This window comes from Chlorella variabilis, assembly GCF_000147415.1.
Source record: "Chlorella variabilis unplaced genomic scaffold CHLNCscaffold_13, whole genome shotgun sequence".
In the NCBI taxonomy this organism is placed as follows: Eukaryota; Viridiplantae; Chlorophyta; class Trebouxiophyceae; order Chlorellales; family Chlorellaceae; genus Chlorella; species Chlorella variabilis.
Window position 1 is genome coordinate 89,044 of NW_005435075.1, and position 11,298 is coordinate 100,341.

The 11,298-nt window shown below is 66.8% G+C and overlaps 2 protein-coding genes across 2 annotated transcripts in view; one reads left to right on the top strand and one right to left on the bottom strand.

Moving 5' to 3' along the window:
- Nucleotides 1-5,467: 5,467 nt before the first annotated feature.
- Nucleotides 5,468-7,167, bottom strand: CHLNCDRAFT_135094 (hypothetical protein; the record flags this gene model as incomplete). Its single annotated transcript, XM_005846646.1, has 5 exons — nucleotides 5,468-5,639; nucleotides 5,836-6,009; nucleotides 6,264-6,382; nucleotides 6,639-6,893; nucleotides 7,156-7,167. 5 exons carry the CDS (start codon nucleotides 7,165-7,167, stop codon nucleotides 5,468-5,470), a joined length of 732 nt encoding a protein of 243 aa, XP_005846708.1.
- Nucleotides 7,168-7,876: 709 nt separating this feature from the next.
- Nucleotides 7,877-11,298, top strand: part of CHLNCDRAFT_52903 (hypothetical protein) — a gene marked incomplete at both ends in the record, with an annotated part of 4,006 nt that continues 584 nt past the window's right edge. Inside the window, 8 exons of the mRNA XM_005846505.1 lie at nucleotides 7,877-7,964; nucleotides 8,140-8,516; nucleotides 9,021-9,122; nucleotides 9,363-9,371; nucleotides 9,513-9,524; nucleotides 9,662-9,760; nucleotides 10,141-10,157; nucleotides 10,698-11,235. Of these exons, the coding sequence (XP_005846567.1) occupies nucleotides 7,877-7,964; nucleotides 8,140-8,516; nucleotides 9,021-9,122; nucleotides 9,363-9,371; nucleotides 9,513-9,524; nucleotides 9,662-9,760; nucleotides 10,141-10,157; nucleotides 10,698-11,235 (1,242 nt within the window). The remainder of the gene's footprint in view (nucleotides 7,965-8,139; nucleotides 8,517-9,020; nucleotides 9,123-9,362; nucleotides 9,372-9,512; nucleotides 9,525-9,661; nucleotides 9,761-10,140; nucleotides 10,158-10,697; nucleotides 11,236-11,298) is intronic.

Here is an 11,298-nt window from a genome sequence, read left to right on the forward strand (position 1 = left end):
CGCCCATCGCCAGCCAGGGCTGGCTAAATGAGGGCAGGCGGCGGGGCGACATCGCCAGCGCGTCGCCAGCCCCCATGACTGACATCGCCAATATTTTGAGGAGAAATGGCCAATTTTCCTCAGGAACTTCACTCCATAGTGTTAAACAAGCGCCAGCTTGCTGGGGGCTTCGCCCCCAGTCCCCCAAAAGGGAGGCAAGTGCCGACAAAGCAACAGCGGCGCCGCATGTGGCCGCTGCGCTGTGCCAGGCGCAAGGGTGGCTCCCCCGCATTTCGCCAATCCTCAATGTGCCATCGCCAGCTGATTGGCGAAATTTGGACGCGACAGCAGTCCTCATCGCCCGCCCATCGCCAAAGCTGCCACGAGGGCCAGAAACACTGCCTGTGGACATCGCCGCCAGCGCGGCCACAGCCTCCCCGCTGAACATCCCGGCCAGGCAGCACAGCAGGAACGGCGTCATCTTGTGGCAGGGGCGCTGCAGCAGCAGGGGCTACTAGGGGACGGTGGGTCGCCGTCAGCAGGCAGGCAGCAGAAGCGGCGGCAGGTAAAGGTAGTCTCCACCATGGCTGCGCCCCTGCATGCCGGCCTCCTCCCGAGGCACAAGGGTGGCTAGGGGTGCCTGGGAGCGTTCAGAACTGTGCCAGAGAGAGAAAATGGCAGCGCCGCCCACACCGCTCGACGCCCATTGGCTGCCAATCACTCACCTGCTGATGCTTACGGGGAGTCTGGAAGTAGATGGGGCAAGAAAAGGTTGGGGTTGAGGCTCGGTTCTTCAATCTGATGAGCGGGACTGGGACAGCTCGGCAGCGAGGGGGCCAAATCGTCATGCATTGTCCGCGGGACCTCTGCCACGCACAGATGCAGTGCGAGGAGCGAGCCTGGCGCCGCTCCCAGCCCAAACGCTTTGGGGGACTCTCCCGCCTCCGCCACCGGCGCCTTACAAACGCCGCTGGCGCCCAAGCAAAAGTGCTATCTTTCGCTCGCCCTCACGCCTGATTCTTCCGGCCTGGCATCATAAACCACTTGCAGCATGCGCTGGTGAAAAACATGAGATAAAGGGCAACCTCAACACAACTGTGACGGCAGCACCGCCCAGCAATTGCGCTCAGCCGGAACGTGCAAGTGTAAACTCATTATCTCAAGAGTCAGTCACCCAGAGGTAGAAGTGGCAAAGCAGATGTGGATCGTCAGATGTAGGATGCAGGGGGGAGTGTCAGGTACGTGAAGGAACAATACTGTGCGCAGATGGAGGGTACAACGACAGAACCGCAGGGAACCAGAACAAACAGTAGGAAACCAATGAGAGAATGGAAGAGAGATAGCAAAAAAATGCACTGAGCGCATCCATGCCGCCCAGTGCAGCAACTTGCCTCGCCTGCCTCGCTCACCCCACGATGTGGCCCCTGTCGCAAGCAGCACCAGCAGCTGCCGCGCTCACGCCAGCCGCCGCAGAGCTGGCGCCCTGCATCACGCTGCCGCTGCTGCCGTGCCGCAGCCAGGTACCGCTCCCTGCGCTGCTGCTGCCCGGCGCCGGCGCCGCAAGCAGCCAGGGGCAGAGCTGTGTCAGCTCTGCAGCAGCAGCCGGGGGATGGCGGCATGGGGTTTGGCTGATTGACTTGCACAGAGTCCCACATTCAGGATGTAAGGCACAGGTGTGTACGCCAGCCTGCCGGCCAGCTGATGCTGTATGCAGCCATTATGGAACGAAAGGGTGCACTCCAGCCTGCTATCCATCGGCAACGCTGGCACAGACAGGGAGGTAAGGTGAGCACCTGGGAAGTAGGGCTCGGCTGCCAGCAGCGCCCGGGCGTGCTGGATGGGCGTCAGCACCTGCTGGGAGCGCAGTGAACAAACCAATGCGCGCAGCAGGCTCAGCATGATTGAGAGCGGAACCTGGACCGTTATTGCAGGCGGCGAAGCAGCAACCGGCTGATGCCTGGAAACTGTACAGTACAGCGGCGGGTGGCTGGTGTGTGTGCAGTATGCAGCGCAGTGGCGGCGGCGGCCACGCGGGGCCACACCTCCCCCAGCGACATCTGCAGCTCCACCACCGCCCGCATCTCGCCAAAGGTGCAGCTGGCGAGGCAGCCCAGGCTGGAGGACGTGCCGCAGTACGCCTGCATCGCGTGGAGAGGGCAGAGGGAGGGGGGTCAGGTTGGCTGGTGGCTGGTGGTGGTGGAAAAGTGTAAAAGCGAGGGGATGCCAACTGCACTGGCTACACAGCACGCAAAACACGCAACAACCGAGCGGCTCGGTCCCCGCCTGCGCCCGCTCGGTGCTGCTGCCGCCTGCCAAGGGGTCGTATGCGTGCTGCTGCCAGCCGGCGCAGTGGACCCCAGCGCACCACTGGGCCTGCACACATCGGGAGCCCAGCCAGGAGCGCCAGCGCAGAGTCAGTACAGCAGAGGATGGGCCCCAGCGCGCTCTTTCTGCTTTGGTAATAAGCACGCGCAGGGGCATGGCGGGGGCTCGCCAGACAGACCCATGCACCACCATTTACCCACGCACAAACGCCACAGCCACACACACACAGCCACGCATGGTCGACAAAGACATGCCCACACAACAGCCGCACCTGCAGCACGGCGTCCCCAAAGCGCCGCCGCGCCGCCGCCGCGGCCTCCAGGTACCGCCGCCAGTGCTGCTCCAGCACTTGCAGCGCTGCGGGCGACAGTGCCGCCTCCAGGTAGTGCTGCGGGAGGGAGAGGGAGGCAGGGCAGCGGGTGGGGCGCAGGGAGGCAGGGACAGCGCGGCGTCGGGCTGAGCTGCGCGGAGGCGCGCTTTTGCAATTCCTTTTCTGATGCAGGCTGGCCGACAGCAGGGCTGGCAACGAGACCAGGCTAACACCAGGGTCCCTGGCGGAGGCCAGCTCACCGCGACGGGCAGCAAGCCGGCGGGCAGCGGCGGGCGGCCGTCGGGGGAGGGGGGCGCGCCTTCCCGCGGCGGCGGGCAGGTGCAGGCGCCGACCAGCTCAACAAAGTCGGTGGGCCGCATCTCTGCCAGCAGATCCAGGATCTCGAGTTGCAACCGAGCAGCCATCCAGCCAGCAACAGCAGCGCACGCGCGGGAGCCCTTCGAATGCCAGCAGCAGCGCCGGCATTGTCGCAGCACGCATAGCAACAGGCAGGGGGCATGACGGCGGCCGCAGCGGCGGCAGACCCTGTAGGGCGGCCGGCAGCCCACCCTGCTTGCGATGCGGTCGGTGATTGTCTTCTCCAGGTTTGGGCGCATGGCGGGGCACGCCTCCCACTGCACCAGCAGGCGGCAGCACCAGCGCGCGCCTCAGGGCAGGGGAGTGCTGCTTGTGCCCAGGCAACGTGGTGCACAGTCCCTTGGGTGGATTTCTAGTTGTGCCCAGGGCCCGGAAAACAATGCAAGGCTGCGCTGGCGGCAGGCAGGGCGGCCTGCAAGCGTCCCTCCCCGCTGCACCTGCTCCACGCAGCGCTGCAGCGTCTTTGTGAAGAAGGCTCCCCGGCGGGACAGCACCGCCACCGGCACGACGCGCATGAACAGCCGTTTGTGCCAGGCGGAGGGCCGGAACTGGGAGGCCCACATCGATCGGTCGCCCAGGAGCTGCCGCACCGCGTGCAGGGTGCCGCTGGTACCGCTGGTACCGCGGGCGCCGGCGGCGCTGCTGGCGGTGTCATTTGCCGCCACGCCGCGCCGCAGCGCCGCCTCCTGCTGCTCCATCTGCTGCTTCAGCACCATCACATGAGTGGCAGCCCACTCCAAAGTGGAGGGTGTGTCGTCGGGGGCAGCGCCCGCTCTGACCTGCAGGCCCGCCGCCGGCGCCGCCGCAGCTGCGCTGAGGCCCTCGCTGTCGCTGCTCATGCCGCACTGCACGCCGAGGTGCGGCCACCACTGCTGCCCCGCCTGCCGCTGCTCCCCTGCCTCCTGCTTCATGTGCGGCTGCGCCTGCTGCGCCTGCTGCTCCTGCAGCCCAGACTGCTGCTGCTGCGCCCCCGGCTGGTGCTGCAGCTCGCCTGCCAGGCCTGAGGCCGAGTGCCAGCCGAGGGCATCCAGGGGCAGTGCCTCTGGTCTGGCGGTCGCCGCGCAGGTGGAGCAGGAGCCGCCGCCAGCGGCGCTGAAGCCTGCAGGCGCGTCCAGTAGCATGGGGGCCGCACACTGCTGCTGCTGGTATGCGTACCCGCCGGGCATGAGCCCCTGCAGCTGCTGCTCCTGCTGCTGCTCCTCCTGCTGGTGGTGGTGGTGGTGCTGCTGCTGCTGCTGCTGCTGCTGCTGAGCCAGCGGGTCCCCCGCCAGCGCCATGCAGCCGTCGATGGCCTGGGCCAGGGCGCCACTGTGCAGCGCCTCCACAGCGCCCATCTGGTAGAGGGCCATCCCTGACAGCGCCGCATTCTCGGCCACCAGGCGCCGCCGCTCCTCGGCGGCCGCCGCCACCTGGCGCCCCACCTGCCGCACCTCCAGCTGGGCGGCCTGCTGGGCGGCCTGCAGGCGGGGGAAGGTGTCACCGGCGTGGGAAGCAGCACACGGGGCCAGCCCGATACCGCAAGCCTTTTGCAGCGCACACGTCCCCCTGCGTGCTGCGTGCCATGCCCAGCCGCACCCGCTTCTTCTGACGGTGCTTGGCATTCGCCAGAGACTTTTTCTCCCGTGCAATCTGCAGCAGCAGCGGCGGCAGAACGGCAGGAGAGGGTGTGGGCGGTGGCGGGCGCTCGTGGCGCCGGCGGCAGAGCGTGGCCCCAGCTGCCGCGAGCAGGTTGTTGGGTCATGACCCGCTTCATGCCGCTCCAAGTTGCCTGCTAGCCCCCCGTGCACTGCAAGCACCTGCAGAAGGGCTGCGAGAGTATCGTCCTCTTGCGCAGCGCCGCTGGACGCCATCGAGGGTCTGCTGATGCTCGCAGAGGTTCAGGTCAGTTGATAAACGCCGCAGCGTGCGGCCCAGGAGTGGCCGACGGGAAGGCCGCGTCTGCCCTCACTCTGCACCCCAGGCTGCAAAAGGGCCCCGATTGCGCAGTGCGAGGCGCCGCCATGCGCCGAGCGCCCAGATGAGCGCTTTCATTTGGGACCGTGAAATGCATGCTGAGCGGGCGGGGCAGGCGCATGTGCCCGGTTCCCTGCGTGGGCATACCCCCGTCGTGCATCGAGCGGCATGCAGGCCACATGTGGTGGCCATGAGGCATGGATACCAGGTTCGGTGGATAAGAGGCTCCGTCACGGCCGCCACCACTTTGGCGGTGGAGTGGCCTCTGCCGCATTGGCCGCCCCTGGTCTCATGCGCTCGCTCGCTTGACTTTACAGGGTAGCATTACTGTACACGCATTGGTAGTAACGTAAGTTATTCGGAGTGGTGCAATGACTACCAGAATATGGTATTACATAAAAGGTCTCTGAAGCTGAAGCCTAGCACTGACTCCGAGTCGGTACCACTGACGGCATCGGAATGGTGTCTGGAGAGTCTCCGCCTATACAGCCCAGCCGTGCTGCGGGCCCTTGCAGCCGCCCCTCACGCCAGCCTCCTGATTGTGGGCAGCATGCACGCGGCCAGCTTGCCCCAGCCCGCGGCGGTGGGGTGGATGGCATCTGCCATCAGGCCGGCATCAATGGAGCGCCCCCGGATGAACAGGCGGCCGCAGTCGAGGAACACCACCTTGCCCTTCGACCTCTTGGCGAATGCCCTGCAGCACGGGGGGGGTGCAGCGGCAGCAGCAGGCGGCTCAGCGGCGCAGCGTGGCAGCGCTCTGCAGGCCGTGGGGCTTCCCACCGCCACGTCTTGCCCCTGCATGCGCGACGCCGCTCGCCCTACGCGAATGCTTGCCATTTACAAGCAGTCAACAGTGGCCCTCCTGCAGCCTGCACGCGACTCTGTCTCACTTGAGCTTGGCGTTGATGCGGGCAATGGACTTGGTGTAGTGTGAGGGCCAGCTGAAGTCGTTTTCTGCATTCAGCAGGCCCCTGCCAGTACCGGTGCCACGTGGCAGGATACCCAGCAGGACCACCCGCGTGCCCGGCATCTTGCGACGCATCAGTCCCACCGCATCCAAGATCCTGCAGGATCGAGGCTGGGGCAAGGTTGGCGCTGGGCTGGCCGCCACGCGACAGCCGCTGGTCGGGCAGCGCCAGCAAGCACCAGAGGCGCGGCAGCGCAGGCGGCTTGCGACACCCATGCCTGCCCAGCTTCCCTACCCCTACACAGCCTGCGGTGCTGCTGCATCCTACAGGCATCCAAGCCAAGAACCCGGACGGACCCCTCTTGTGCCCCACCCCGTCCCTCACAGGCCCCACCTCCACACACAGCTCACCTGGCCACAATGCCGGGCTCCTGCTTGGCCAGGGCCTTTTCCTTGGCACTCTGCACGGTGGCGCTCCAGCCGGAGTTGGTGAGGTCGTTGGTGCCAATCAGCAGCACCACCACCCTGGGCTGCAGGCGGGAGCGGGGGGCGAGGAGGGGCAGGCGGTTTGCGTCAGCCGGGGATCTCCGAGCGAGCGGCCCGCATGCCCGCTGGGCTGCAGAAGCCGCTGCGCAAGCGACGGGTGCAGAGCTGCGGCCGCTGCGCGGCGCAGCAGCGGCGCCTGCTCGGCTGCTCGTGCCAGGGAGGAACAGGGGGGCAGCAGGCGCAGGCGCCGACTGTTGGCGCCCAGCAGCAGAACTGTATGCCGGTGGAAACTGGGCAAACCCTCCAGCGCCCCCCGCCAGGCCTCGCCTTCTTCCTGGCGGGTATCTCGCCATGCTGTAGGCGCCAGAGCAGGTGCCCCGTCTCGTCCATCCCCATGCCCATCACCCCGGGGCGGTAGCGGCCAAACAGGCGCTGGAACAGCTGCGCCACGCCCGCGCAGCTCGACCGCCGCTGCTCCTTGTCGCAGGGCTTGCACCGGTCGGTGCCGCGCAGCGACTCGATGATGGAGTCGCCGTAAAAGAGGATGCCGAAGCCCTGCGGTGGTGGATTGTGGCGTTGCGGCACAGGCCAGCAGGCAGGGGAGAGCGCCGGCACAGGCCAGCGGCGGCAGAGGCGGCACCAAGCAAGTTTCTGCGGCGCGCCGCCCGGTTGTTACCTTTGATCTGTCCGCCTGCTGGATTTCATTCAGCCTCGTTCTTGCGCAGAAGCCGGGCCGCGCGGTGGGCTTCTTTGCGGGCAAAGCCTGGACGGCCGCGAGGTTCAGCGCCTCGCTCAGCGCTATCAGAACTAGCCCCACATGCAACCTCATCGGGATGGGCAATGGATCCTTGCAGCGTGGGTGTTTCGAGCAATGTCCCCAATCAGATCCTGCCCCACACCCCCCTCAGAAGGAGAGGCCCTCTGCCCACAGCAGCCGGACCAGCCGCCAGCTGACACTGACGAGCGAACTCGCGGCTGCGGTGAGATGCGCGAGGGGGGCGGGAGCAATACACTCCTGCACTGCGTGGCGGCAGCTTCTCAGACCGTTGGAGCCGCCGCCCGCCGAGACAAGCTGAGTTTGCTCGGGAATGGAACTGCATAGCAGCTTGGATGCTGCGCAGAGGACAGCAGCGAGGGATGCCCGACAGACTGCAGTTCTGCCCAAGCTCTGAAGCCGGCTTGCGATGTCGAAGGCGGGCAGCGCCCAGCCCGCGCGCATGCTCGCAGGCGATTGAGGCACTGCGACGACACCTGGCACTGTGACCACTGGTTGGTTGGCAAGTGGTCCAGGCATCATCGCAAAGCGCGCGACAGATGCCGCACTCTGCGGCTGCAAGGTTGCCAGCTTGCTGGTGCCCCCTGGACTCCCCCCCATCTAAACCGCTCGCCTCGACTCTTGGCACCTTTGCTCACTCCTCTCGCCTGTCCAGGAGGATCTTCTGCCAGGAACCAACCTGTAGACACTACACCAGTACCATCCCGCGTTCTAAACCTCCGACGCTTCGTGTTTCAAGCAAGCTTACATGAGGACCGCCGCCATGCTTGGCTGCCTCTTGGGCGTGCTCCTGCTGGCTGGGCGGTCCGCCGCCGCCGCCGGCCGCGTTCCCAGCGCTGATGGCCTGCAAGGTGACCGGTTCAAGGCCTGGAATTATCAGGTTGACTGGCAGCAGCGAGCCTCCCTGCTTGCGCTCGCTCTTAGGTCGGCGTCTTGGAGGCCGCACCCAGCGGCGTCTCAAACCGCCCACGCCGCGCCGCCCTCCAGCCTCCTTCGCACCTGCTCCCCTGCCTGGCCTTCCTGCAGGCCGGAAGCTGCTCCAGGACCCCGACGGCGCTCTCTCCAATGAGCAGTGCTGCGCCGCCATCCAGGAGGGCCGGCTGATCAACTGCATCTGCTCAGCCAGCCCCGGCGGTGACACCGGCACCGCCCAGACCGACGGCACCACCAAGGGCCAAGGCACCGCCGCCGCCAACAACGGCGGCAGCACCGGCGCTGGCGGAGGTGCCGAGGCAGCCCCGATCGGGCAGGGCGTGAGGTGCCCCGATGCAGAGGTGGTCCTGGAGCTGCACAACCGCCCCCGTCTGTCCCGCGGCGCCCAGCCCCTGCAGTGGAGCGAGTCGCTGGCCGCCGACGCGGCCGCCTGGAGCGCACAGTGCAACAGGGACAGCTTCGGCTACTCGGTGGGTCTGCTTTTACTGCCCTGAATGGGCACACGCTAGCGCTTTGCAGGCGGCGTCGCGTGCGAGGCCTGTCCTCTCTGGCGCGCCTGGCGCCCCCTCTCCAGCGCTGCCGCTGCCTGCTCACTGCTGCAGCACTCGCCTGGTTCAAGTGACGGTTCATGGGGCGAGAACCTCGGTGAGCAGCACATGCATGGGGTGCCTGCGGTTTTCACGGGAGGTGTGTGCTCTTTGCCCCCGCACCCACATGGAGGGAAGTGTCTTGCTCCTCCAGCTTTGCCTGCAACTGAACCAGCGCATTGTGCGCCACCTGATGCATTCCTGCTGTGCAGTTTGGGGTGAAAACCTGGCGAGGCGCGCACGCAAAACGGCTCACAGCGCCACAGCTGGGGGTGCCTGCTTGCCTGCCTTGTACGCCTGCTGTCAACCCTGTAGCTGCACCATGGACCGGTGTTGCGGTCACCCTGCCAGCTCAGCATTCACCTGCCTGCTCTTCTGCGCATGCAGGCCGGCGCCTGCGCCACCGGCATGCAGTCATGGCTGGATGAGGAGGCCCTGTGGTCTGCAGACAACCCGGTCAACATGAATGCCGGCCACTTCACGCAGGTGGTGAGTAGGCAGGAGGCGCTTGCACTGGTGCACACGGCATGGCGGCGAGCGTCGACCAATGGCCTGCTCCGAGCGGCAACCACCGGGTGCAGCGCGTCACAGCATGACGTTTCGGGCAGTGCTCCCAGCGCCGATGCCCTGCAAGTACTTTTCTGTCAGCAGTGGGCAGCAGCCTGCCTGCAAGCCTGCCGCAGCTGGCACCACCCATCTGCCTGGCGGCCTCGCCCCCTTCCCTTGCAGGTTTGGAAGGTGTGTGCTCCTGGCTGGCTCCCTCCACTGCCATTCCTCCGCCCCAATCAGCTGCCCCCCGCATGCCCTTTCAGCCTCAGCGCCGCACACCCATGCCCTCCCTCACCCGCCCAGCTGCCGCTGCCGATCCTGCACCTGCAGGCGACCACGCAGGTTGGGTGTGGCATCGCCGTGTGCCGCCAGGGCTCCTTCGGTCCCGAGTACCTGATGACCTGCAGGTTGCCATACCTGCATTGGCGGAAGCGCTCCTGGAGCGCCATGTTGCCTCGTACACGCATGCATCCGTGAAGGTGCAGCGGTACATTGAGGACGTGTGGGGGGGCAGCATCTCTGCGGAGGCCTACACGCCTGCGTCGTTCCTGTGCGATGTGCCCGAGCGCCGGCGCCGGGTGCGCCTGGCGCAGTGGCGCACGGGGTCGCACTGGATGGCTGAGGAGACAGGCCGGTGGCAGCGGCTGGACCGCACCCAGCGCCCATGCCCCCACTGCCAGGCCCCTCTAGAGGACGTACGCCACGCAGTGTATGACTGCCCCCTATACGCCGGGCTGAGGGAGGAGTATGCTGAGCTCTTCCACAGTCCCGGCCACGCCTTGCCCTCCCTGGCCGCCTTCCTCGGCCAGGCCAGGCAGGGCCGGCTGGCCCGGTTTGCCGACCGGTGCCATGAGGAGCATGCTGCTGCCCTGGCACAGTGACTCCCCCGGTTCCCTTGAGTAGGGCCCAGGCATCTTTTGCCCGGCATTGGCTCCCGACCCACCCCCTCCCCCCGCAGGTAAGAGCAGCGTCAGCGTCAGCAAGCAGCGGTCAGCGGCACCCCCACCACCCCCACCACCACCTCACACACTCACTGGCCCTTGCGCGATGGTACGCCGGCATGTTGGCATGGGAACGCCAAGCCCGGCACAGTAGCGGCGGCTGATTGAGTAATGGCACAGCCGACCGACGCGGCAGGCCACTTTGCACTCCTGCCTGCAATGCATGCACCCTTACATGTGCAGCCTTCTGGTATTTTCATGTGTCTGGGAGATGTGCGGGCATGGGGGCCCATGTGCCCCATGCCATTTGAGTGCCCGGCGGCGGCGCTGCCTGCCGCCGGGAGCCCGCACCAGCATCGGCACCCGTCGGCTTGGCAGGCCTAAGCTGCTAAGGATCCCCACGTCCCCCACCACGTTGTGGGGGTTGCGTGTCCGGCAGGACGGGGAGCGGGGCCAGGGTGGGGTGACCCTGGGACGCTCAGCTGGGGGGAGGGTGGTCGGAGCCATGGAGAGGGTGCTCCATGGTCCACCCCCTCTCTTGATGCCCCTTGATCACGTGTGCCCCCTGCCCAAGGTCTGCTCACGCGGCCTATCATAGCGGGGTGACTGTAACACCTATCAAGGTTGGTGGGGTGGGGGAGCAGAGGCAGCACTCCGACCACGCAACGCTCCTGCTGGAGCTAGCAGCACCCCCGGCGGTACAGCGGGACAGCACGGCGCAGAAGGAGCACACCTCCGCACCCCCGCAGCAGCGCCAATTCGAGCTGGGGACAGCTGAGCAGCTGGCAGCAGCTGTGGCGCTCCTCGCAGGCACGCAGAGGCAGCTGGATGCCCTGGCAGCGGCAGCGGAGTCAGCGGCCAGCCCTGCAGCCCTGGAGCAGCTGGCAGCGGCATTTGCTGAGCTCATGGTGGAGACCCTGGATGGCGCAGGCATGCGGCAGCGCAGCAGCAACGGCGGCGCCCAGCGACCACACTCCCTCCCCCGCAGCCTACAACGGCAGTACGGCATCCGCGACGCAAGAAGGGCGCAACGCAATGCGGTGCAGCAGGCAGCTGTTGCGCAGCAACGTGGCATCGGCCCTGAGCAGCAGGACGCAGCCCTGCGGCGGGAGGTGGGACGCTGCCGCAACCGCCTGAAGCGCCGGCTGGTGGCAGCGTGGCACAAGTGCCAAGCC